Here is a 26113-nt window from a genome sequence, read left to right as displayed (position 1 = left end):
GCCCCCCCCGTTTTATATTTTTAAAAGGCCGTGACCCGGAGCCGGAAGTAAGTCGCTGGGCTGAGTAAGATGGCGGACGCAGAGGAGGACTTGCTGCTTTTCAGTGTCAGTGACCTGCCGGTTCGCGGGTACAGCCTGATGGAGGAGATCCGGCGCCAGGGCAAACTCTGCGACGTGACCCTACGGGTAAGGCCCCACGGGGAGCCGCGCGGGGGAGGTGGACTCCTCACGACCCCCCACGCTGGCTTGTTGTTTGGCTGCTTCATCATTGACTTGGGGATGTTAACTAATTCGGCCTTTTGCAGGTTGGTGACCACAAGTACACGGCGCATCGCATTGTGCTGGCTGCATCTATCCCGTACTTCCATGCCATGTTCACAAACGACATGATAGAATGCAAGCAGGATGAGATTGTCATGCAGGGAATGGACCCCAGGTAGGAAGAATTTTACACCATGCTTTCTGAGATTGCACGCATTGGAGTTATTCTCGTTTATTTTGTCGCTTCTTATTCTGCGCAACGTCAGTGTTTGCCGGGGGAAGGGGGAGTTGCTCCACCTGCAAAGGTGATATTCATCGGGTAGTGTTTGGAACGATGTGGTTTTGGTGGGTTTTAAGTATCCTGTGGCACTGTTTGAACACCGTGGTAGCTTGTTCTAATGTTGCTTCCCATCCACCAGAACAAATGAACGTACCTCTAGTATTTGTGAAAGGCACTGGTACACTGGTTTTCTTTGTCACTGAATTAGAGGAGAAATATTTTATAGAACATAGAACAGTACAGCACAGAACAGGCCCTTCAGCCCACAATGTTGTGCCGACCATTGATCCTCATGTATGCACCCTCAAATTTCTGTGACCATATACATGTCCAGTAGTCTCTTAAATGACCCCAATGACCCTGCTTCCACAACTGCTGCTGGCAACGCATTCCATGCTCTCTCAACTCTCTGCGTAAAGAACCTGCCTCTGACATCCCCTCTATACTTTCCACCAACCAGCTTAAAACTATGACCCCTTGTGTTAGCCATTTCTGCCCTGGGAAATAGTCTCTGGGTATCAACTCTATCTATGCCTCTCATTATCTTGTATACCTCAATTAGGTCCCCTCTCCTCCTCCTTTTCTCCAATGAAAAGAGACCGAGCTCAGTCAACCTCTCTTCATAAGATAAGCCCTCCAGTCCAGGCAGCATCCTGGTAAACCTCCTCTGAACCCTCTCCAAAGCATCCACATCTTTCCTATAATAGGGCACCCAGAACTGGATGCAGTATTCCAAGTGCGGTCTAACCAAAGTTTTATAGAGCTGCAACAAGATCTCACGACTCTTAAACTCAATCCCCCTGTTAATGAAAGCCAAAACACCATATGCTTTCTTAACAACCCTGTCCACTTGGGTGGCCATTTTAAGGGATCTATGTATCTGCACACCAAGATCCCTCTGTTCCTCCACGCTGCCAAGAATCCTATCCTTAATCCTGTACTCAGCTTTCAAATTCGACCTTCCAAAATGCATCACCTCGCATTTATCCAGGTTGAACTCCATCTGCCACCTCTCAGCCCATCTCTGCATCCTGTCAATGTCCCGCTGCAGCCTACAACAGCCCTCTACACTGTCAACGACACCTCCGACCTTTGTGTCGTCTGCAAACTTGCTGACCCATCCTTCAATCCCCTCATCCAAGTCATTAATAAAAATTACAAACAGTAGAGGCCCAAGGACAGAGCCCTGTGGAACCCCACTCACCACTGACTTCCAGGCAGAATATTTTCCTTCTACTACCACTCGCTGTCTTCTGTTGGCCAGCCAGTTCTGTATCCAATTAATATGACATGTTCTGTATTTTTTAAGGAATAGATTTAAGGGATATGAATTAAAGGCAGGTAGGTCACACGCCCAGATCTGCCATAATTTCATTGAATGGTGGAACAAACACGAGGGGCTGAATGGCTTACTCTTGTAGCTAAGCTCTGAAGTTAAACATTAGCACGAGCCAGTACTTCTAGGGAATAAAGAAGATGACCAATGTCTTGCCAGTGAATATGAATTAAATGATTGTAGTGAATGCAATGCAGAACCCCAGTTATGAGGTGAGTGAGACCGTGCTTACAACAAAGCATTGATGGGATTTTTGTGCAGCTTTGAGAATCATGAGGATGATAAGTTCTGAAATGAGTCTGTCTTGTCCTTTTCACAGTGCTTTGGAAGCGCTTATTAACTTTGCCTATAATGGTCGGCTGGCAATAGACCAGCAGAATGTGCAGTCGCTGCTAATCGGTGCCAGTTTCTTGCAGCTGCAGAATGTGAAGGATGTGTGCTGCACCTTCCTGAGAGAGCGGTGAGTGTTGCCTGTGGGGGAGAAAAATGCAATCATTTTTTTTAAAAAAGTGTTGCTTCCAGACTTCAGTATGTCAAAACAGTGCCCACAGGCTGGGGAGGGTCCATTCGTGAGAGAACTGATCCCAAGATGAAGTGAAATTTGACCATTATTATTCCTTGGTCTCAGGAAGAGAGCGAGACAATCTAGAGATAATGGGAACTGCAGATGCTGGAGATTCCAAGATAATAAAATGTGAGGCTGGATGAACACAGCAGGCCAAGCAGCATCTCAGGAGCACAAAAGCTGACGTTTCGGGCCTAGACCCTTCATCAGAGCCTCTGATGAAGGGTCTAGGCCCGAAACGTCAGCTTTTGTGCTCCTGAGATGCTGCTTGGCCTGCTGTGTTCATCCAGCCTCACATTTTATTATCTGAGACAATCTAGAGTTCTGTTTTCTGATTGTTCTGTTGATTCCTGCTGAAATATTTATCTAATGGGATGTTAATGGAGGGCAGGATTCAGCTTAACTATGGATGTGCTAGAGGTTTAATGATGTCCTGATATTTGAATAAATGGGGATTGAACTGTGTTGAGAGACTAGCTAATGCAAACTATTGGGAAAGGTGTTTAAATCTGGAACTGAACCCCATCATAAGTCTGTACCTTCACTACCGGTGACTTGAAAACTAATCTGGAGTGGAATATTGCACTGGTTAGACTGTATATGTTACTATGGCATTAAGGTGATTGTGGTGATAAGTGAAGAAAGTAATTAGCCCTGTGGTACAAAACTGCACAGATCAGGAGAGCTTTTGGTTTCAGTCCCAGAATCTGCTCTCAATGAGCTGAACTGGCTCAATGTCTCAGTGCAACAAGGAGATAGCAAGAGTTTCCTCTGCTAGGGAGTGTCTTTAAAAACGAGAACTGGGCTTTTCAGGAGGGGAATCGAGAATAATTACTTTATTCAATGATGGCAAAAAATTGGAACACCTCCCTCTTAAATACGACTCAATTTAAGCTTGTCTTACTAATGTTAATACAGAAGAAGTTGTATTGGAGTCAATGATAATTTTGTTTCTCAAATATGCTGTGAGACCTGTTGAGCTTCTCCAGCATTTTGTAGCTTGATTTTATATTTTAACACTGAGTTGGTGTTGCCGTTTCTTCAATTATGTTTGGCTTGTTACTAACTCCTGTATTGATGCATAATAACGCAATCTGTTTCTAAAGACCTTCCAGTATTGAAAGATTTATTGACAACACTTAAAAGGCTTTTGGGCAAATACGTGAATTGGAAAGGTTTAGAAGGATATGGGCCAAGTGCAAGGAAATACGGTTAGAATGGATGGATATTTAGGTCAGCATGGACCAGTTTGGGCCAAAGACCCTATCTTGGAGCTGTAGGACTCTGACTCTTGAGTAGTCATAGTGATCAATTACAACTTCCTAAAAATTTTGCAGTAACAAGTGTCTTTTGTCACCCCCCTCACTTTTCCAGACTACATCCTAAAAACTGCCTGGGAGTGCGTCAGTTTGCAGAGACAATGATGTGCACTGTTCTTTATGATGCATCCAACAGTTTCATCCACCAGCACTTCGTGGAAGTATCCATGTCTGAAGAGTTCCTTGTATTGCCCTTTGAGGAGGTGTTTGAGCTTGTTGCTCGAGATGAGCTCAATGTGAAGTCTGAAGAACAGGTACGAGGGGTTTCTGGTGAGCCTGTAGGATTGGGTGAGTTGGTAGTGAGAGTAGAGGAAAGTTGTTTACTTTGAGAGTATTCGGTATCATGGTCTTTTTTTATATATGTAAGATACATGGACTGGATTATTCCCCATCTTGCCTGAAAACACTGAATTTTCAGTTACTATTGGCCACATCATTGACCATCAACAACATCATAGCCTGACGCTATTCTTTGGCTTATGAAAATTTTATAATGTTACTTTGTTTTAGAATACCGCTCTTAAAAATGACGACTGCAAGACCTATCTGAAAAAAAAAGTATAGGAGGAATGGAATGGAATGGGAACAGCATAGGAAGAAGAGGGAACGACCTAGAAATGATAGAATGGTTGAAAGGAATGAAGTTTCCTCCGAATGAGAGGCATAGCATGGGATGGAATTTAAATAAGTTCTGTAATGATTTCAAATTTCCAAAACTGCCTTGATTTGGGAAGGTCTGTTAAAATGGAAGATAGCAAATGTTATTCCTTTCTTTAAAAAGGGGAAGGAAGCAAAAAGCATAACATTGCTTAAGTTAGCTTAACATCTGTCAAAATAAACTTCCAGAATTTTCCTTAATAAAGAGGTTATAGCAAGGTATTTGGAAAAGTTAAAGGAAATTGGGCCACATCAACATTGTTTTGTGGAAGGGAAATTACTTTTAGCCAGTCTGCTTTTTGACAAAGGAACATGTGGTGTGTACAAAAGTAACTGATGTACTGCACTTACATTTCCAGAAGGCATTTGGTAAAGTGCCGTATTAAGGATTAACATGAAAAGTTAAAGCTTACCACATAGCGGATAACATGTTGGCTTGATATAAGATCGTCTGGCTAAAAAGAAGTAGAGAGTAGACATAAATGGATTTTTTTTTAGGTTAACAAGATGTAATAAGTTGTGCTACAGGGTTTGGTGCTGGGACCTCCAATTAATTATAATTTATACAAGTGACCTGGATGAAGGTCATATTTGCTGATGACACAAAGATAGGTAGGAAAGTAAGTTGTGAAGAGGATGTAAGAGGCTACAAAAAGATTGTGGGTGGGCGAAGATACAACAAATGGAGTATAATGTATGAAAATATGTAATTGTTAGTTTTGACAGAATAAAAAAGTCTGTTACCTAAATGGTGAGAGATTGCACAGATCTGAGATGCAGAGGAATGAGAGTGTCCTAATGCATGAATCAAAGTTTAGTATGCAGGTACATCATATAAGTAAGAAAGGTAATAGAATGTGTCCATTCATTGTGAGCAGAATTGAATACAAAAGTAGAGATGTTATTGCCTCTGTTACGTAAGGTCAGACAGTGTCAAGTCTAGAGTACTGAGTACGGTATTGGTCTCCTTGTTTAACGAAGATTGTAAATGCATTGAAAGACTTTCAGAAAAGGTTTACCAGACTAATAATATAGGAAGCGTCTTGTATGAGGAAAATCTGTACTGGCCAGACTTGCAGGAGGCTAAAAGAGTAAGAAGCAGATTGATTGATTGAAAAACATCATAAGATCCTGACAGATCTTGATTGAGTTTGTTATAGAAAGGATGTTTATCCATGTGGGTGAATCTAGAACTTGGGGTAACTATTTTAAAAATAAGGTGTCACCTGTGTAAGGCAGAGATGAGGAAACACTGTTTTCTTGAAGATGGCTGATTGTATTTGAAACTTTTTCTCAAAAGATGGTGAAAGCAATGTCTTTGAATGTTTTTAAGGCAGAGCTACTTAGATTCCTGGTAAATACTGGTTAGGTGGGAATGTGGAGTAATCAGATCTCATTAAATGCTGGAGCAAGCTTGTGGAACCGCACGACCTTTTCCTACTCTTTTAAATCTTATGTTTCTGTGTTTCCTTTGCCAGGTATTTGAGGCGGTTCTCGCTTGGGTACGATTTGATCGGGAGAACCGTGAGGAGTACCTGTCTCAGCTGCTGACCAGAGTGCGCCTGCCTCTCTGTCGACCACAATTCCTAACAGACAGGGTTCAGCAGGATGATTTAGTTCGCTGCTGCCACAAGTGCAGGTTAGATGGGTGGGATGTCATGGTAATTCCCCTTCAGCGTTTCTCAACAGAAAACAAGATGTAGCTTGACTGACGGACAGCCCTGTATCATTGATTTAAAACTGACTATTTTTGCCAACAGATGCTGTGTGACCTGCTGAGTATTTTTAGCAATTTCTCTCTTTATCTGTGGATTATGAGGAGGTGTGGATAGTTACAGCAGAAGAGCTGTGGAACAGTGTGACAAGTCTGGTGAAGGGAAACCATCCATGGACGAGGTGCGGTGAAAGAAAGCAGGTAGCCCCAGAGGGTGAGACAGCCCTGATGGCTATGTCAGTAAGGGCTTCATGTACAAAGTTTCAGCCTGCATCTCCTCCACTTTCAGTGGTTCTTGTGCAGGCGCCCTCCAACAACAACACTTAGTCTCGAGGTAAAAAGGTAAAAACGTGAGCGTGTGATCTCGACTGAAGTCTCAGTGGAACAGAAATGGAGAACTTTGCTGGCTGAGCTACTGCCTTCCAGATGAAATATCAAACCAAGTTAGAGCTATTTTTTGGGGTATTTTAACCAATATAAATGCTTAGATCTTTAAAACATTGTTCGGTTGTTATTTCATTGTATGTGGGAACTTACTGTGCTGAAATTGGCTGCCACGTTTGTGCTTCGAGATTGCATAATTTGTTGTCTACATTTGGGATATTCTGAGTCATGAAAGGTTCTGTAGATGTTTTAATCAACTGGTTGGTCACATCTCGGACGGGTGGGATGTGAACTTGGGCTTTTTGGCCCAGGGCCAGGACCTTACTACTCTACTACTGTTAAAATCCAAGATCCTGAGCCGAGGTGGAGCTTAATGGACTTGAAGAGATTTGAGCAAACAACGTTCCGATCTGGATGCACTACTGGTTCAACAGACTTTTGAAAGATTCTGAGATTTCAATTTTATCTTTTTGTGATCTAGTTTAATTAGCGATTGGGGACTGTTTGATACATTGACTCTGAATAGTGAATGAGGAAAAGCCTACCTTTTATTTCTTGATGTTGAGTAAGTTGAACTTCATGGGCTAAGGAAAGTAAGTAGTGGAGGAACAGCCAGAGTTCCTGTTCTGCACTGCCATTTATTCATAGCTGCTGGAAAGTGCTTTGCACGGGGTTGTTAAGGTCCACATTAGCGTCATCTGTGATTCTGCTTTTCCTGGTGACGCTCATTAGGTGGCGACACTTGTAGTTGTTTATGATCTACCACGGTCACTTGTCGTGAGTTTGAGTTAATGGAGACGAAAGATTCTGAAAATTGGGGAGTTGCTTGTTGTGAATTTCAGGACTGCACATTTTGTTTTTCAGGGACCTTGTTGATGAGGCAAAGGATTATCACCTAATGCCTGAGCGTCGTCCTCACTTGCCATCCTTCAAGACCCGGCCACGATGCTGCACCTCCATTGCTGGCTTGATCTACGCAGTAGGAGGCCTCAATTCTGCCGGTGTGTTGATCCCGGGCGTCCAAATGGTGTGGGCTAGGCCAACACCTTTAAAGGAGATTGTATGACAATATTTTTGTAGTTGTTTGAAAATAGGGGAGAGTTATTGCATACTAAAAGTAATTTCACGTAAAAAAGGCCTTCGGTGAGCTGCAAATAAGCCATTCTCTCAATGCACTGTACAATGAGGGTAATTTTCACTAGATGGCCCTTAAAGAAACTCTGCTAATACCCCTCCTTCACTTCAACTTCCTAACAAACTGTGTGGTTTACCTGATTGAGTTCAGTGCTCCATATGTCTTGAACATGTACACTTTTCTGTGGGTGAAGACTATGAAAGGAAAGAGGTGCTGAAACTTTGAAGTAAAAATAACTACCAGGGTTCGAATTGTTAGGTCTTGGACCATGTACTCATTTGTTGTTTCTCAATTTTCTTCCTTGTTCCAGAAGTGTTAGTCTTGCACTCCCACACACCTCTATCCACTGGGTCAGGGCAATACTTTATAACCGGTTGCTCAGTGTTCAATCCAAGCTTCAGTGGTAGCTGATTCTAGTCAAGGAACTAATTTTCTTCAGTGCTCTGCGTGTATGGTTAGGAAAATCACTCTGTTCCTGTACATGTGTTTTGTAACAGGGGCTCCTGAGTGTGGGATACAAATGAAGCAAGGCCGTGATCCACTTTAAAGGGCATTGCCCTAAGATATCTGCTGCTGAGACTCGTAAAGAATGCGTAAGATAGTGGTAGAGGCCCTGCTCATACTCCAGTATCTGACCAAGGGCTCTGCCTCCGTGACTGAGAGTCAAGGGAAAGATTGAATTGGGAAAGATTTGGGGAAAAAAAAAATAACCTATGGTTGGTTGGCATTAGTATGCCATTAAAAAGGAAATGCATTGCACATCTCAATGTACTGCCACTGAATTCAGTGGGGCCCCACAACACTTGCACCTTCACTGTTACCTTTATCTATTGTAGGAAAGCTGTCAACTTGGGGCAAACCTAAACAGTAATTTGTTTTCCCAGTGGATATATTACTTTATATTGTGACCCCTGATCCCATTCATGCCTGTGACTAGACGTTTACTAGAATTTACAAATTTGGAGCTACAACTGAATAGTTAAGACATTGATGCACTGTCTAACATTTAGAGAGCTGTTACTGGTGTGTACTACAGATTCTCCCACTGTAACTGCCCCTCTCACCATGTTTCACTTCACAGGCGACTCTTTGAACGTTGCAGAGGTGTTTGATCCCATTGCCAATCGATGGGAGCGGTGTCAGGAGATGACGACCTCTCGGAGTCGTGTGGGTGTGGCCATGGTTAACGGGCTGTTGTATGCGATAGGTGGGTTCGATGGGCAATCAAGGTTAAATACAGTGGAAGTTTACAACCCAGAGACAGACAAGTGGACCAAAGTGGCCAGCATGAACAGTAAACGCAGGTAGGGCTGTTTGGGCAATGCCGAACCCACATTTGCCATCTCCTTTCTTTCACATTATATTCTATCTACTCAGTCCACCCTTTTTTCTCTCCCCACCTGCTACCTAATACTTAGCATTGCTGGATATATACACTTTATCAAGCTTTGCATCTTGCTAATTCAAGTGCAAAGCCATCATTTATACTGCACAAGAGGGGAGTGCTGCTTGTTTGGCAAGTGGACTCTGATTGGTAAAAGGTTGCCATGAAGAAATCACCATTAATAGTCACAAATTCATACAGCACGGGAACCTACCCTTTCATCTAATTTGTCTGTGCCGACCAGATATCTCCTGTGCCAGCATTTGGCCCATATCCCTCTTAAACCCTTGCTGTTTGTGTACCCGTCCAGGTGCCTTCTAAATGTCACTGTACCAGCCTCCTCCACTTCCTCTGGCAGCCCATTCCATACACATACCAGCCTCTGTATGGAAAAGGTTTCCCCTTTAGGCGTCTCATGTATTTTTCCCTCTTGCCTTTAAACCTATGCACTCTAGTTTTGGACTCCATTCCCCTGCAGAAAAATACCTTGGCTACTCACCCTGCCCATGCCCCTCACGATATTGTAAACCTTTAATAAGTTCACCACTCAGCCTCCGGGGAATGTAATTAAGGCAATGTCTTTCCAAATCTTTTCTGAGCAGTTTCATGTTAACAACATCTTTCTGATAGGGAGACCAAAGTTGAATGCAGAAATCTAAAAGTGGCCTAATAAATGTCCTGTACGACTCCAAAATATCATCCTAGCTCCTCTACTTGATTCACTGTCCAGTGAAGGCCAGCATGCCAAATGCCACCTTCTCCACCATGTATATCTGCAACTTCATTTTCAAGGAAATATGCATCTGCGCCCCTAGGTGACTAACGTTAAATGTACATGTCCTTACCAAAATGCAACTCATCACATTTATCTAAATTCAACTCTATCTGCCACTCCTCAGCCCATCTGTCCCTCAAATAGTTTCCCATGTGTAACCTATTCCTGGGTATTTGTTATTCTCTCCATAAACCACCCTGATTCTCTCGATTAGATTATTTGATGTGTAAACCACACCAAAGCCCTTGATCATACTCTTGTCTGTAACTCACTTGCTGGTAGCTGTTAGTCCGTATATAAACCACCCCAAGTGCCACCATTAGATTTTAGACTGTAACTCTCTCCCCTGTATATGTTATGCTAATATAAAACCCCTGAGCCCCTCAATTAGCTTACGGTCTGTAACTCTCCCTGTTGCGTTATGCTATATATAAACTTGCTGAGAACAATGAAATTCTAGTCTCTAAGTGAATATAAAGTAAATGGTTAAATGTTGAACTGGGAGCAGAACTAGAGAGCTGTAGTTTTAATTCTGCTACGTTCTGTTCTCCAACTAAGTTAGTTTTATGGATTGCAGCAGTTCAATACGTAGCTCACTACCATTTCCCCAAGCTGACAGGGATGGGCAAATCAATGTTTGCCCCAACAGTGGTGCTCACATCCTGTGAATGAAATGGGGAAAAAAAAACCCTTTGCCCCTGCAGATGAACTCACTGAGTCATATGCCAGGACACCCAGATCCCTCTGTACTTCCAGAGGCCTGCATCAACTCCTTAGTTAAATTGAAGTCTCTTTATCGATTCTTCCTGACAAACATCACACTCTCCATTCTATACTGCATTGGACAAAGTTTTACTCACTCACTTACCAACTTTACGTTGCTCAATTTGAATACCCTTACGTTGTCTTCACAATTTATCTACCAAAGTATTCTCACCAATAGTGTTCACTTTTTAGAATGAAAACTGACCTGATTTGATGCCTGTTATAATCTAAATATCCTTACCTCGTTCTCTGTTCCTTTGGTCTGTGTGTCTGCCTGCTTTTCTCTCTCCTCCTGGAATATCTCTTCCAGACACTGCTGATTGATAGTTAGCTGCCAGGTTTTGTTTAAATTTTAAACCAGCCAGGTTTCCTGTCTTTTGTGAGCAGTGTGGAAGATGGTAAGTGGAATACAGGTATAGATTTGCCATGATCTGATCAAATGGCTGTACCACTTTGAAGGCTTACATGACCTTATCCTGTTCCTGTGTGATTAAAACTTACTTGTTCAATGATATTTCTGTTTTCTGTTTCACTTGTGCCAAAAGGTTTCAGAGTGAATTCATGCTCAATACTGAGTCCAGTGATCTCCCTAAAAAGGCATGATACAAAGACCTGTCACCTTCAGCTTCCACTATCATAATGACCTGTACTGAGAAAAGGATAATAAAACGTGAGGCTGGATGAACACAGCAGGCCCATCAGCATCTCAGGAGCACAAAAGCTGACGTTTTGGGCCTAGACCCTTCATCAGAGAGGGCAATGGGGTGAGGGTTCTGGAATAAATAGGGAGAGAGGGGGAGGCGGACCGAAGATGGAGGCGGTCCACCTCCCCGTCTGTCCCTATTTATTCCAGAACCCTCACCCCATCCCCCTCTCTGATGAAGGGTCTAGGCCTGAAACGTCAGCTTTTGTGCTCCTGAGATGCTGCTGGGCCTGCTGTGTTCATCCAGCCTCACATTTTATTATCTTGGATTCTCTAGCATCTGCAGTTCCCATTATCACTGTACTGAGAAAAGGGTCTGTTTACCTAAACACCTTGGATAGAGCTTAACTAATGATTCATAGTTTGAGAAACTGCATTCTCTGAAGGTTAAAGCATTAAATACTAATTGTGTCTGGTACAACATGGCATAAATAAAGCTTGAATCCAATTAGGATATCCACATTAATGCTGAATAAAATTCAGTTTTGTTTCTTTGCCAGAGTGTTGCTATCAATTATAATTGATTTGGTGCTACAGTGAAACTATAAAGATATCCTCAGTGGAATAGTAAATGACAGTATTGTTGAATGTGCAGTACTGAACCAGAGATTGGTCCCAAGTTACTGTTGAGTTGTTTGTTATTAATCAAGATATTGGTTAAGCATGGTCACTTAAGTAAAATTTAAGAAGGCATCCAGAGCTCCATGTGACAGAGGATGGCAGTGTGGAAGAAACCCCTCTTGTTATAGCTGCACTTGTTTAATCATCTTCATAATTTTCATACTACAATGTACAAAACCATTACTGGAGAACTCTGTCCTGGGGGGGGGGGGGGGGGGGGGGCGCGTGTTTGGCCTAGAGGGGATGCTACAAAGTGTCATTCGACTGGATCCTGGGATGTGGATATAGCTGCGTGGACTGCCAGTAGACCTGGGCTTCAGGAAAATAGAGTCTAATTGAACCGTGTTACATTTCTAAGGGGCTTGACAGAGTAAATACTGAAAGATATTTCCATATCTGGGGAATCCAGAATCTGAATAAAGGATTGGCCATTTAGGATTCATATGAGCAGAAATTTCTTCATTCAGAGGATCTTGATCGGCGCAGGCTTGGAGGGCCGAAGGGCCTGTTCCTGTGCTGTAGGTTTCTTTTGTTTCTTTGTTTCATTCACTGTGAATCTTTGGAATTCTCTACCCCAGTGTGCTTTAGATGCAGAACATCAAGTATATTCAAGGCACAGTTATGTATTCTTTGAATAATGAAAGAGATGGGGAAAGTGGAATTGTGATTGTAACGAATGGGGGAGCTGGTTTGGAGGGCCAAATGTCTAGTCTTGCTTCTATTTGATTTCTTTAAACTAATCCATATTGTGTTGCCTTGTACATGGCAAAGAATCACTTGGTTATTTGCACAGATCGATTTAGTGAATTGTGAGAAAGGATTAGAGAGAGTTGGGATCGTAAGCTTGAATGAAGGTGGCTAACTGGTGATCTTATTAAGGAACAGGCGATAGTAAATGAAAAAGGAAAAGTAAATCTGGGACAATAATTTAACTGACAAGCAAAAGAGTACAGCTTCAAATCAGTGAAGAGTAAATTAAGACTGATATCAAGAAATTCTTTAGCCAGTGATCCAACAGGTGGGATGGACTCCATGTAAAACATTTGGACGGTCTGACCTCGCTATAGTTTAACAAATGGCTAAATTGAAGTGGAGCACCTGGGTGGATATATCATTCACGCTCATTTATACAATGAAAAATCTGCTTTTCTTCCATCATGTGAATGGATACTGCTTAATGGAATGAATTTTACAACAAGTATCTCAACTTGTCTCTGTCTCAGTGCAATGGGAACAGCTGTCATGGATGGACACATCTATGTTTGTGGTGGATATGATGGAATCTCCTCCCTCAACTCTGTGGAATGTTACAGTCCAGAAGCTGACAAGTAAGAATTGTTAATGATATCTTTATTTTTATCACCATAAATCAATCATGATGCGAGAGGAAACCTTTTCTTGAAAGAATGTTGGAGATGCATGAGTAATTTGCCTAACTTTTTATGGAAAAACATGATGTTGGGAAGGAATTGGCAGGGAGAAATGTGGATAAATGAATAAATAGATAACAATAGAATTTCGAGAATACTGGACCTCTGTATGGAAAAGGCTGTGTCAGGACACTCAGAAGCTACAAGAAATAGTAAAGGCTCTAACATTGTTTCATCATGTTTGTGATGTACCAGAGACTGCAGAGTTCACTAATGTAACTTGTCCATGTAGGAATGTGAAAGAATTCAGCATGCTGGTCAACCTGTGATTGTTAGTGTCTAGAAATCATTGTAGATTCAATGAAATAAATAAATGCTAATCTGGAATGCAATAAGTTAATTAAGGACAGATGATGTGGATTTTTAGAAAACAAGTATCTCATAAGTTTAAAGGAGCTGAGGCAGAACTGCTTACTGTATTTAAAAAATGCTTGTATGTCAACCTGAAGCACCCTAATGTAGGCACAAAACTGTTAAGAGCAAGAAGTGGGATTGGATCTCACCACCTTATTATGGCTCAAACATAATGGTCACCTGTGCTGTTGATTTTCAACGTTATTGTAACAGTAACTAACTTCCAAAAATGCTCCCTTCTGTGGAAATCAGTTTGGGAAATGCTAAGCTATTGGAAAAATATATAAGTTTTTCTTTCTTAAAAAACATTTACAGTAGGGATCCTAAAATGTCTGCCCCATGTAAGGACCTGCTTTGGAAACTTTTATAGTTCTCCAAAACAAATGAACATGCAAATCTGTGCACAAATGTCTGAATTAGGAGCATGAGTAGGTCATTTGGCCCCTTGTAACTTTCCCTGCCATTCAATGGGATCATGGCTGATCTAACTGTTGCATTAATTCCACATTCCCACCTATCCCCAATAATCATCCACTTCCTTATCAGTCATTGTCAATTAATATTCTACACACCACTGCCTTAAAAATATTTAAAGAACCTGCCCCTTCTGTTCTCTGGGGAAGAAACCTTAAACGTAAAAAATGTTCCTCCATCTCTCAGTCTTCAATGGGATTTTTTTTTGAAGTTCTAGTGCAGTTTTAGAAGGAATAGACAGGGTAGTAGAATTTTTCATTAGGCATCTGACTCCTCAATGTAGGAACTTTGAGGTGATGAATATTAGAAGGAAGAAGTCAAAATGTGCAGTAAATGGTAAAACTTCAGAAGGAGCAGAAAACTGAGGGATTGGATGTATAGAGACAAATCTGTAGAAGTGAGGGGATTTTAATACAATGGGACATTGAATACAGGAGGAAAGAGAAAACATGTTGTTATTTGGATCTCATTAATGTACTTTTAAGATAAGGCCATGGAAATCCTGCAGAAATGACCTGCATTAACACGTTTCATGATCTCCAATGTCTCAAAGTACTTCACAATCAAGAATTATTTTAAAAATGTTTCCATTATAATAGAAAGAAATGAGGTGGCCACATTTGTGTGTGACAATCCGTCAAGTCATAGCTCTATAATGAATATATGATCTTGCTTCAGGCTTAAACATTGGTTAGGCCACCGAGGAGAAGTTTGCATCTCTTTACGGCCCTGTGGGCTGCTCTTGTACTGATCTGAGAGAATGCAACTCTCAGTTAAATATTACACATGGAAGATGGTATAAATGATAGTGTGGCACTTCCTCAATACCGCCTTGTGTGTCACCCTAGACTTTGTGCTCATATTTCGAGTGCCTTGCCCTCTGACTCTGATAAGAATGATGCACACTGAGCACAAGTGTTGTCAGAACAGATTCACTAAGATGATATCAATAAGAGTATACATTTAACTTGCAAAATCCCAAAGCATTCCTCAAAATCATTTAACAAAAGACTGCTAAATCTTGAGGGCTACTAAAACTTTAACCAAGACATCTGTTTTCAAATTTCTAGGAATGTTTTGATAAGCTGAAGATTGAATTATTGGATTAATTTAACCAATTTAAAAGTAATAGCAACAATGAAGTTCAAGGAAATGATCTTTTTACTAACCTGTTTCTCTGCCCCGGTTCCCAACAGGTGGGTCTCTGTGACTCCAATGAGTGCCTGCCGCAGTGCTGCAGGGGTCACTGTGTTTGAAGGGAGGATCTATGTTTCTGGAGGGCATGACGGGCTGCAGATATTTAATACGGTAGGTTCTGAGAATCATTTGAAAACAAGCTCAAACTGGGAATAAAGGCAACAGTGTTGTGCATGAACTCTTAAGTCCATGTGGTAGCATTTCATAAGACTGCAAGCAGCTAGAGCACAACTATGGCATATTAAATAATTTTCTCACCTTTTTAATAATGCTCACTTCCGCTGTCAAGTTTTTTTAAAATTCACTCATGGAATGTGGGCGACACCAAGCAGTGCATGGATAGCACTAACCTGCTCATTGACACTTAGTTTGAATTTCGTCTGTGCCACTCAGCTCCTGACTGCATTTTAGCCTTTGTTCAAAATGTGCAAAAGAGCTGAATTCTAGAGATAAAGTGAAAGTGACTGACCCTGATGGTTTGATGCCACCCAAGTGGCTGATCTGTCCTGGGTGGTGTCAAGCTCTGGTGGTGTTGGGGCTTCACTAGCTCAAGTAAGTGAGGAGTATTCGTCACGCTGCTGAACTGTGCCTTCAGGATGGGCGATAGACTGTGAGGAGTCGAGATGAGTTGCTCGCTGCTGGCCTCCAAGTCTCTGACCTGGTCTTACAGCCACAGTATTTACGTGACAAGTCTGAGTTCAGTTTCTAGTTAATGGTAAACCCCAGGATAATGAGGGATCTGGTAATGGAAATGTTGTTGAATGTCAGGGTATGGGGTTAGATTCTCTTTTGTTGGAGCTGGTCATAGCCAGGCTCTTATGAGGCAAACGTTACATGCCACTTCACAGCCCAAACATGGATATTGTCCAGGTCTTGTTGCTTCTGGATATGAGTTCCTTCAGTATCTGAGGAATTATGAATGGTACTGAACTTTGAACAATCATCAGCAAGCAATCCTGCCTTATGATGGAAAGAGAGTCATTAATGAAGGCATGGTTGGGCCGAGGACACTCCTCTGAGGAACTCCTGCAGAGATGTCCTGAAGCTGAAATGACTGACTTTCAATAATCACAATCACCTTCCTTTCTGCCTTATATGACTTTAACCAGCAGAAAGTTGCTCCACCGCCCCCCCCCCCCCCCCCCCACCCCCACCCCTGCCATCTCCCATTGGTTTTAAGGGTTCTTTGCTGCACTCAGTCAAATGCCAGCTTGAGGCCTACAAAATCATGAGGGGTATAGACAATGTGGATAGCAAGAAGCTTTTTCCCAGATTTTGGGACACAATTACTAGGGGTCATGAGTTCAAAGTGAGAGGAGGAAAGTTTATGGGAGATATTCATGGAAAGTTCTTTACACAGAGTGTGGTGTTTACCTGGAGGTGGTAGATGCAAACATGATAATGTCTTTTAAGATGTATCTGGACAGGTACGTGGATGGGCAGGAAGCAAAGGGATACAGACCCTCAGAAAATAGATGACAGGTTTAGACAGAGGATCTGGATCGGTGCAGGCTTGGAGGGCCGAAGGGCCTGTTCCTGTGCTGTAATTTTCTTTGTTCTTTTGTCTTTGTCAACAGCTGGCACACTCACCTCACCCCTCGAATTTAGTTGTTTTTTGCATTTTTAACCCAAGGCTCTATTAAGGTCAGAAGCTGAGTGGCCTAGGTGGAATCCAAACTGAGCATCAATCAGCGGCTCAATGCTAAGTAAGTGTCACTTGATATCACCGATGTCTTCCATCACTTTACTGATGATTGAGAGTAGATTGATGGGATGGTAATTGGCTAAGATGGAGTTGTCCTACTTTTTGTTTACAGGGCATACCTAAACAACTTACATATTGTGGTGTAGATTCTGTACTGGAATGGCTTGGCTAGGGGTGTGACAAGATCACAAGGCCTTCAAAGACTTTTGTTGGCATGTTGCCAGAGTCCATGGTCTTTGTAGTATCCAGTGCCTCCGACCATTTCTTGATACCATGTGGAGTGGATCTATTTGGCTGAAAACTTGTATCTATGATCCTCATGACCTCCTCATTCACTTGGCACTTTAGGCTGACAATTGTTGTGAATGCTTCAGCTTTATGTTGTGCAATGACGTGTTGGTCTCTTCCATCGTTTAGGATGGGGATATTTGTGAAACTTCCGGCTCCAATGAGTTGTTTAATTATCCGCCACTATTCTCACCGGGATGTGATTTGGAATTAAATGCCCAGTGGCGACTGAGTCCCATTGTCGATTGTCATAAAAACCCAACTGGTTCACTAATGTGATTTCGGGAAAGAAACTGCCCTCCTTACCTGGTCTAGCCTACGTGACTCCAGATCCACAGCCATGTGATTGACTCCTAATTCCCCTCTGGGCGATTATGGATGGGTAATAAATGCTGCCTAGCCAGTGACGCCCTCATCCCATGAAGGAATTTTAAAAAATGTGGCAGAGCTTCTGATTTGTCTGTGGAATCCCTTATCTCAGCCTATCACTTAACATGACATACTGCTTGGTAAGTAATTGATCAGGATCTGGCCAAGGTAGACTGGGAACAGTTACTTCAGTGTAAATATTCAGTGGAATAGTTAGTTATAGATTCAGAGCCATATAGCATGTTGGCAGGATTGGGGGTGGGTCGTATTCAAAATGGGATTGGTGAGCAAAAAAGCCAAGAATGCTCCCTTTAGGTGAAATGCAGGAGCAACAAGCCCAGGCATATTCAGACTTGGTAAGAAGGAAAGATTTTTAACGGGTACAATGGGAGCAAATCAACAGAAGCCCTAGACAAGTATAGAAAGTGCAGAGGAAAACTTAAAGCAATTAGAAAAGCAAAGAGCGATCATGACAAAACACTGACAGGCAAGATTCCAGAGATTCCCAAGATATTCCAAACATATCAAGGAGAAGAGAATAACCCGATAGAGTCAGGGCCATTGAGTACCAAGGGTTCAATCTGAGCCAGAGAGCATTGTTAGTGTGTTAAATGAATATGTCTCTACTTTGGAGAAGGAGGATGTAAATACAGAATTTGGGAATAGTAACTGAGGCTCCAGGTTAGTTTTGAAATAGGAAGAGGTATTAGAGGTTTGGCAGGATTAAAAATGGGCAGATCCCTCGGGTCTAGATGAGTTGTATCCCAGCCTGCTGCACGAGATGAGTGGAAATTATAGGGCCTATGACTCAAGTTTTTATTTCCTGTCTGGCTGTGGGAGGTGCCAGAGGACTGATTAAGTCATTTCACTAGAGCCCATGGTATGGGAGGTGGTATATTGGCATGGATAGAGAAATGGCTCATGGGCAGGAAACATTGATTGGGGTGTTAAGGAGTTCTTTTTTAGGTTGGCAACCTATGATTAGTGGGGTTCCACAGGGGTCAGTGCTGGGTTTACAATTGTGTACAATATATACTGACAACTTGAAGGAAGGAAGCAAATGTGCTACACCCAAATTTGCAAACAACACAAAAAATGTGTAGAAAGGTTGTGAGAGGGATACGAACCAAAAAAACCGTGGATGCTGTGAATCAGGAACAAGAGGAGAAGTTGCTGGAAAAGCTCAGCAGGTCTGGCAGCATCTGTGAAGAAAAGATCACTTAACATTTCAGGTTTGGTGATTTTGCGTGAGAGGGATACAAACAGTTTATAGAGATCTATTAATAGATTAAGGAAGTGGGCAAAACCTTTAAGTGGAATATAATGTTGGAAAATGCAAGCCTGTTTATTTTGATAGGGAGAACAAAAGAACAGAATATTATTTAAATGGAGAAAAACAGCAGAAAGCTGCAACATAAAGGAACTTGGGGCTACCTGTGCATGAAACACCAAGCTATCACAAGTGCAGCAGTTAATCAGGAAGGCAAATGAAATCTTGGCTTTTGTTTCAATGAGGTTGAAATATGAGAGTAGGGAGTGCTTCACTGCAACTGTTTAAGGTGCTGGTGAGATCACGGAGTACTGTGTGGTTTCGTCTCTTTCTTAAGGAAAAATATAATTTCATTTGGAGGCAGTTGAAGGAAGGTTTGCAAGGATATGAAGGAATTGTTTTATGAGCAAAGGTTAAACAGATTTGGGCTCTATTCATTGGAGTTTAGAAGAATGAGAGGTGATCTCATTGAAACATGTAGGATTCTTAAGCGGTAAATGCTGAGAGGGTGTCTGTCTTCATGGGAGGATCTAGGACCACTGGGCATAGTCACAGATGAAGGGGCACCAACTTAAGACTGATGAGGAGGAATTTCTCCTCTCAGGTTTTGTCTTTGGAACTCCTTGTCTCAGAGCCGTGCAGGCAGAGTCCTTGTGTATATTTAAGACTGAGGAAGATTCTTGATCAGTGGGGGAGTCAAGGGTTACAAGAAAAGCAAAGTAAAATGAATGTGAGGAATATCAGATCATCCACGATCCTGTTGAATGATGGAGCAGGCTCGAGGGCAGAAAGACTTGCTGCTGTTACTATTTCTTATGGTCTTGCGGACAGGAGGACAGCTGATATGATAATTAGAGTAGTAAAGATAAACCAGTGAATTACTGATCAGTGAGTCACATCACTGGTTAGGAAACTGTTGGAGATAATGCTGGAGCAGAGAATTAATCTCCAGTTGGAGAGGCAAGATCAAGATAGTCAGCACAGCTTTGTCAGAGGAGAGGTCGTGTCTAACCAATTGATTGAATTTTTGAGGTGTCCGAGAGGGTAGTGCACTTGATATAGTTTGTGGATTTCATCAAAGCCCAAGGGCAAACATGGGATACTGATAAAGGTAATATATGTGGTATCCAGGGTAAATTGTCAAGTTGTATCCAAAATTGGCTTGGTGGTGGTAGAAGGAGGAGTGGTGATGGAATGTTGTTTGGGTGACTGGAGGCCACTGTCCAGGGGCATACAGCAGGATCAGTGCTGGGTCTGTTATTGTTTGTGCTATATGTAAACAATATAGAAGGAAATTAGGGATGTGTTAATAAGTTTGTGGATAACACCAAGTTTGGCTGGGTGGCTGAAAGTGAGAAAGAAGTCTTATGTTACATGAGGGTGTAGACTAATTGGGCAGATCAGTGGCAGATAGAATTTAATCCTAATAAATGTGAGGTAGTGCACTTTAAAATAAGTAACAAGACAAGCGCCTCCTCAATGACTGGCAGGAAACTGGGAAGCTCAAGAATAGAGGGATTTCAGAATGCTTGCCTACAGATCCTTGAAGATGGCAGGACAGGTTAATGTAGTTAAGGCATATAGGAAATTTGCCTTTATCAGTTGTGGCATAGATTATGAGAGCAGGGACGCGATGATGAAGCTGTAGAGGACTTTGGTTAAGCCACAGCTGCAGTGCAGTGTGCAAATCTGATCATTGCACTGGAGGGTTGCGGAGGAGATTCGTCAGTATATTGCCTGGGATGTGCAGTTTAGCTATGAAGAGAGGCAGGATGAGTTGGATTGTTTTCTTCAGAGCAGAGAAGGTTGGGAAGGACGTGATGAGATGTATAAGATTGAGGTCCAGTTTTGTAGCTTCACCAGGCTAACACCTCAGTTTTAGTTAGAATTTATGCCAATCCTAGCATGCCATCCTGCACTCTTCCTTGAACCAAGGTTGATCCCCTGGTTTGATAGTAATATTAGAGTGGCGTATATACTGCAGCAAGTCAAAGATTTTCTGGCATTAACTCCTAAACACTCAATCTTCAAAAACTAAAAGTTGGGACAAGTAGATGCACAAAAGCAGCATCATCTTCAGGGTCCATATGTCCTGATTCGAATGTCTATCGCTTTCCTTCATAGCTACTGGAATAAAATCCCAGAACACATTATTTTAACTATTTGAGAAAAGAGACCTATAACTGCCATCTTCCTGTGGGGAAACTAAGGAAAAGCAATGATTGTTCGTCTCACCATCAGCTTGGACATCCCAGAAGTAAATGTAAAAACTCTCCCTAGATGTATGTGAGATTCTCCACACAAGAGGGCCCGTTGTGCAGGCTAATAATCTGGATAACTAGTTCTAATTGAGCTCTAGCTTAATCTAGATGGGCACAGTAAGATGGGCCAAATGACATTTAGTTGCTGTAATTTTGTTCTTAAATTCACCTTTTTGTTTTTTGTTTGGAAACAGGTTGAATGTTACAATCATCACACCACTACCTGGTACCCAGTGCCAAGTATGCTGAATAAACGCTGTCGCCATGGGGCTGCATCACTAGGCAGCCAGATGTATGTCTGCGGTGGTTACGATGGCTCTGGTTTCTTGAGTATTGTGGAAGTTTACAATTCTTCTTCAGATCAGTGGTATCCACTTGTTCCTATGAACACTCGCCGCAGCCGGGTGTCCCTCGTTTCAAGCTGTGGCCGCCTCTATGCTATCGGTGGATATGACGGACAGTACAACTTGAACTCAATGGAGATGTATGATGTTGACACAAACTGCTGGACATTTATGGCCCCCATGGTGTGTCATGAAGGTGGAGTTGGTGTAGGGTGCATCCCCCTCCTCAGCGTGTAAGACTGTCGTTGTTCCTCTAGTCGGAAATCTAGCATTGAGGAGATGTGGATACAATGATATATTTATGGGAACAACAAACAAACCCTAGTTTTCAGTGCCCGTTGATTGTTGCCTGTGGCCAAAGATGATGCAGTAACAGCTGCATCTTTCCAACAGATTGGTAACTTATCAGTATTCTGTCACTAACAGAATCTGTGGTATTTTTAAAGGCAGCCATTTTATTAGAATTATAATTACTTTATAAATTACACTGTTTTAAAAAAAGCCTGTTAATTTATGAATAACTTGTTCCCGTGATTACCCGAATGCAGAACAGTAGATCAATAAAACTAATATTGGACTAGGTGTTGTCATGAGTTAGGGACTTCCCTTTCACCGTTGGCATCTAGGTTATAATGTTGAGAAATAGAAAACTGAGATACTAACAGTCCTATTATACTGTGTTTTGTACCTGTCCTGTGCTGAACCTTGCTGTTGAGTACTTGCTGCTGGTACCAGATGGCTGCAATAGGAGTGTTCCTAGAATGATAACTGGCTGAAAAGACAAGGTCAAGCACTGACTGCATGGTCTGGTTGGTGGCTTGTCTACCGTTTCCTGCAAGACTGATTGGTCACTGTGTGTCTTTTCATCTTGTTACTCAGCCAAGTAGCGTTGAATAGAACTTTGGCTTGAAAATAAGCCAATTCTGGGATAATTGAGTGTATGAATATGGGAAGTTCTATTTGTTTTACATTTCCAGGATAGTACAGTCATTCCTTGTATACCATGATAGTGCAGTCTGCTACTGTTTCCAACCCAGGTAAAAACACTTCCCGGTATTTTTTCTCCTGGCCCTGGTCCATAGTCGACATTGTCTCTTTCCCGTTTACTGGTCCAAGTGCTGTTTGTCCTTTGGAACTTATACATAAATAGATTTTGTTTTAAAAAGTTTACAGTAATCAAAATGTGGGAAGACTACTTGATGGTGATGTGGGCCATTACTTGTCAGTACTTTATCGAGTAATGGATTTCTGGGGGCGAGTTACAGAATACAATTAGTGGTTATGCCACGACTGGTGGATATGTACTGCTGCACCATGGCGAACACACCAAGTTGTACATTTCTGCTCTTCCGGGCAACTGAAGAGTGAAATGTTAGTTTGTGTAGATTTGTTACTGATGGGAGTGTGGCAGAAGGAAAATATTGCACAATGTTAAATGTGATCTAAAGTGACATTTTATTCTTAATATTATGTTGGTAGCTACTGTATGTTTAAAAAATTATATACCATTACTGGGTAGAAATTTAACTAGGTGGTTTGTACAGTCTCTCTAATAGACACCTAGGAGTCAGTTGGAGGATAGAATCTAACTGGATTTTTTTATACAAATAGAATAATGAATGTCCAGGATGAATTGCAAACTAGAATCTAAAAGATGGTTTTGGGGGGGGGTGTTATATAGAATAACGGATAGCATGGAGTGTGTTACAGATTGAATTCCAGTGTACCATAGCAGACATCTGCCACAGATTCGTTGACTGGCATCTAAATCAAGAGGATTCTCAGTTTATACAATCCATAGAGTATAGTGGATACCTAGGGAAATGGTAACATCGCAGATTGAGAGATGCCAATTAAGTTGTATTGAAATTGCTTTTGTGTGCAATTCTCCTTGTTCAGAGTTGGTTCTCGGTGTAGTGCAGTTCACTAATTAGGGCCTGTATCCTACTACCAGCAAGTAACCATTAATTATGTATGTAGGCATTAAATCTCACCTGATTATTTGGTGAGGAGGCATATCTTGGTCTTCTCCTGCTCCTCTACATGTGCACTTTACAACAGGAATCATTGAGTAACTATGTCCCTATTCTAATGGTACTGAGGAAATTGCAGGCTCCTACTGCTGGCACAACTGAGGAACCCAAGTGCTTGGGTCTGAATGACTCATTAGGGTGGACTAGACATACGATTAATTTACACTACATGGGTCTTGCCTGCTAGGTTTTGCTTGCAATGAGCTAGCTGAGCTGTATTTAAGCAGACTACAGCCAAATACTGCAGTATTGAATAATATCACTTTTTTCCAAACCTTGCACCCAGTGAAGCATACTATTGGACCCGATATGGATCCGTCTGTTCTTGAAAGAGCTATCTAAAATCACTTGCCTGCTCCTTTAGTAGACCCCTGTATATTTTTCTTTTTTCCAAGTTGTAAACTTAATTCCCACTTAAAGCAAAAATTAGAAACAACTTATTTATTTTGTTAATATAATGTCAATGGCACCGGCTCAGTTGTTCACTTTATCGGTTACTCAAAAACCTGAAGCAGTTTTACTATCCCCAATAAACAGGATAGGAGAAAAGTTCTGCCAAATTCATAGCAATGTGGAATAATTGTGGAAATAAAGTATTTGCTGTCTGCTCGGTTATTCCTGGGACCAATTATCAAGCCAAAAGATTGGTGCTCATTTTCTGCCTGAGTTGATTCTAATGTCAAGCTGGCATATTGTCTCCAAATCTGTTTGAGATTCCCAGCTGCACTTGCTTTCCTGTGTTTAATCAGTTAAAACATGCGCTTATCACAGACTAGGGAGCCTATATGTGTTCCCCAGCTTAAACCTTGTGAGCCAGTTTCTTGAGTACTTTGCCTATTCTTTTCTTGTATTAAAAGAGATGGTGTCCCAGTGTAATTTCCACTTAACCCAAGTGAAATATTAATTTCTATTGGGAGTTGAAGTATCACTGCATCCAGGTCCTTTTTAATTCATGCTGCACTCTTCAAATGTCCTGAATTTTGAATTTGAGCTCTACAGCTTTGGACTTTACTTTCTATTTATGGTGCTACATAATTGTATATAGCCAGTAGTTATTGCCCTATGAGATGATTTATGCTAACCAGGTCTTTGTCATTGGGTTTAAGCTGTTGGCCAGACTGTCTCCAGAAGAATCATTTATCCTAATAGGGGAAAGAAGGAAGGATAATTGGGTCCCTGGATATCTAACTTTTTTTAAACCATGTCAAATGTGAAACCTAGGTTCCTAAATTCTTAGGAATAAGACAAGGGAGTTGGCCATTCAGCCCCTTGAGCAGATCATCACCAGAAAACAGCTGTTAGAAATTTTTATCTGGAATGTGGGGTAATCGTGAAAACCTACAGTACTTCTATTCATCCATCTGTTACAGTACGTTATAGGTCAGACCTTTGTGTCATTGGTACAAATTGTATGTTCTGTTTCCAAAGTGTACACAATGTTTTGTTACCAGGTTACTGTGGAACACATGAATGTTTTTAGTGTAAAGTTGTAATAAATTGTGTACATTCCTACAGAACCCAACCACAGAGTCTGCATTTCATTTATCAATACATGGAAGTTACCAAGACTGGTGAAACCTGTTAAATGGGCTTTCCCATTGATTTAAGTTAAGTTGTTATATTCACCCATAGTATATGTATATAAATACCTGCAGAGGTCTACACATGACTGTTTACCTCTTACACTGATTATATATACCTTTGTACTTGGGTATCAAAAATAGCAGAACAAAGTTTCTAAATTTTCTGTGGCAGTGCTGCTATTTCCTAACTGTGTCTACCCAACTCATTTGCTCTTTGGCTAGCTGTGGTGCAACTGTTATTTCGCAGGTTGTCTTTCAGCTTCAAAAGTACAAAACACATTGTTAGCGTGATGTTCAGTACTTCGCCTTATGTGCCATTTGAAGGTGGGGTGGGTAATGTTGCAGCTTTTCATTTGCTGATGCTGCAAAGCTACAAAGAAATGTTCAACTTTACTGCCTGATGGGCAGCTGTATATCAATTCCTACAGATCGCGTGCAATGCCATGAATTTCCACTAAAAACAATTACACTAAGGAGGAGGCCATTTGGCCAATTTCAGTGTTGTCTGCCAATAATAATAAGGGCATACTCAATTTTATTTTGAAGGTATCTGCCTCTACTGCCCTTTCGAGCAGTGAACTCTAAACTCCCAACACAATTTGGGTGAAAGAGGTCCTCTTCTAATCCTCTTTTATATCTGATTTATTTATCAAGGGAAATACTACCCATCACTTCTAGACAACTCTTGGCACAATTACATCTCCTCAAATTCCTCTGTTCAAAAAAAATTATTTCAGACTTCCAAACTGCACAATATTTCCTCAGTTAAAATTCTCTACTCCTGGCAGCACCCTTTAAATCTCTTTTCTGTACCATTTGTTTTGTAATCCCATCCTTGCTATCACGCAGTGATAAGAATTATACAGTACTCTTACTGTGGATTAAGTAATGCTTTATACGGTTCCA

General features: G+C 41.6%; 1 protein-coding gene across 1 annotated transcript; it reads left to right on the top strand.

Annotated features, from left to right (window-relative positions):
- The first annotated feature begins 56 nt into the window (after positions 1-56).
- On the top strand, positions 57-25108 carry klhl18 (kelch-like family member 18). Its single transcript, XM_048529558.2, has 10 exons — positions 57-186; positions 306-436; positions 2197-2337; positions 3817-4015; positions 5897-6057; positions 7381-7517; positions 8733-8955; positions 13123-13227; positions 15354-15465; positions 21442-25108. Exons 1-10 carry the CDS (start codon positions 70-72, stop codon positions 21826-21828), a joined length of 1713 nt encoding a protein of 570 aa, XP_048385515.1. The 5' UTR covers positions 57-69; the 3' UTR covers positions 21829-25108.
- The last annotated feature ends 1005 nt before the right edge of the window (positions 25109-26113 follow it).

This window comes from Stegostoma tigrinum, chromosome 5, assembly GCF_030684315.1.
Source record: "Stegostoma tigrinum isolate sSteTig4 chromosome 5, sSteTig4.hap1, whole genome shotgun sequence".
Taxonomy (NCBI): Eukaryota; Metazoa; Chordata; class Chondrichthyes; order Orectolobiformes; family Stegostomatidae; genus Stegostoma; species Stegostoma tigrinum.
The sequence above is the reverse complement of the archived record's forward strand: the minus strand, read 5'-3'. Positions and strand labels throughout refer to the sequence as shown.

What these genes read in the sequence shown, in the direction of transcription:
- klhl18 (XM_048529558.2), top strand. Translation starts at nt 70, where the DNA reads ATGGCGGACGCAGAGGAGGACTTGCTGCTTTTCAGTGTCAGTGACCTG. An exon ending in TCTGCGACGTGACCCTACGG is followed by an intron (nt 187 to 305) that starts GTAAGGCCCCAC and finishes GGCCTTTTGCAG; the next exon opens with GTTGGTGACCACAAGTACAC. An exon ending in AGCATGAACAGTAAACGCAG is followed by an intron (nt 8,956 to 13,122) that starts GTAGGGCTGTTT and finishes TCTCTGTCTCAG; the next exon opens with TGCAATGGGAACAGCTGTCA.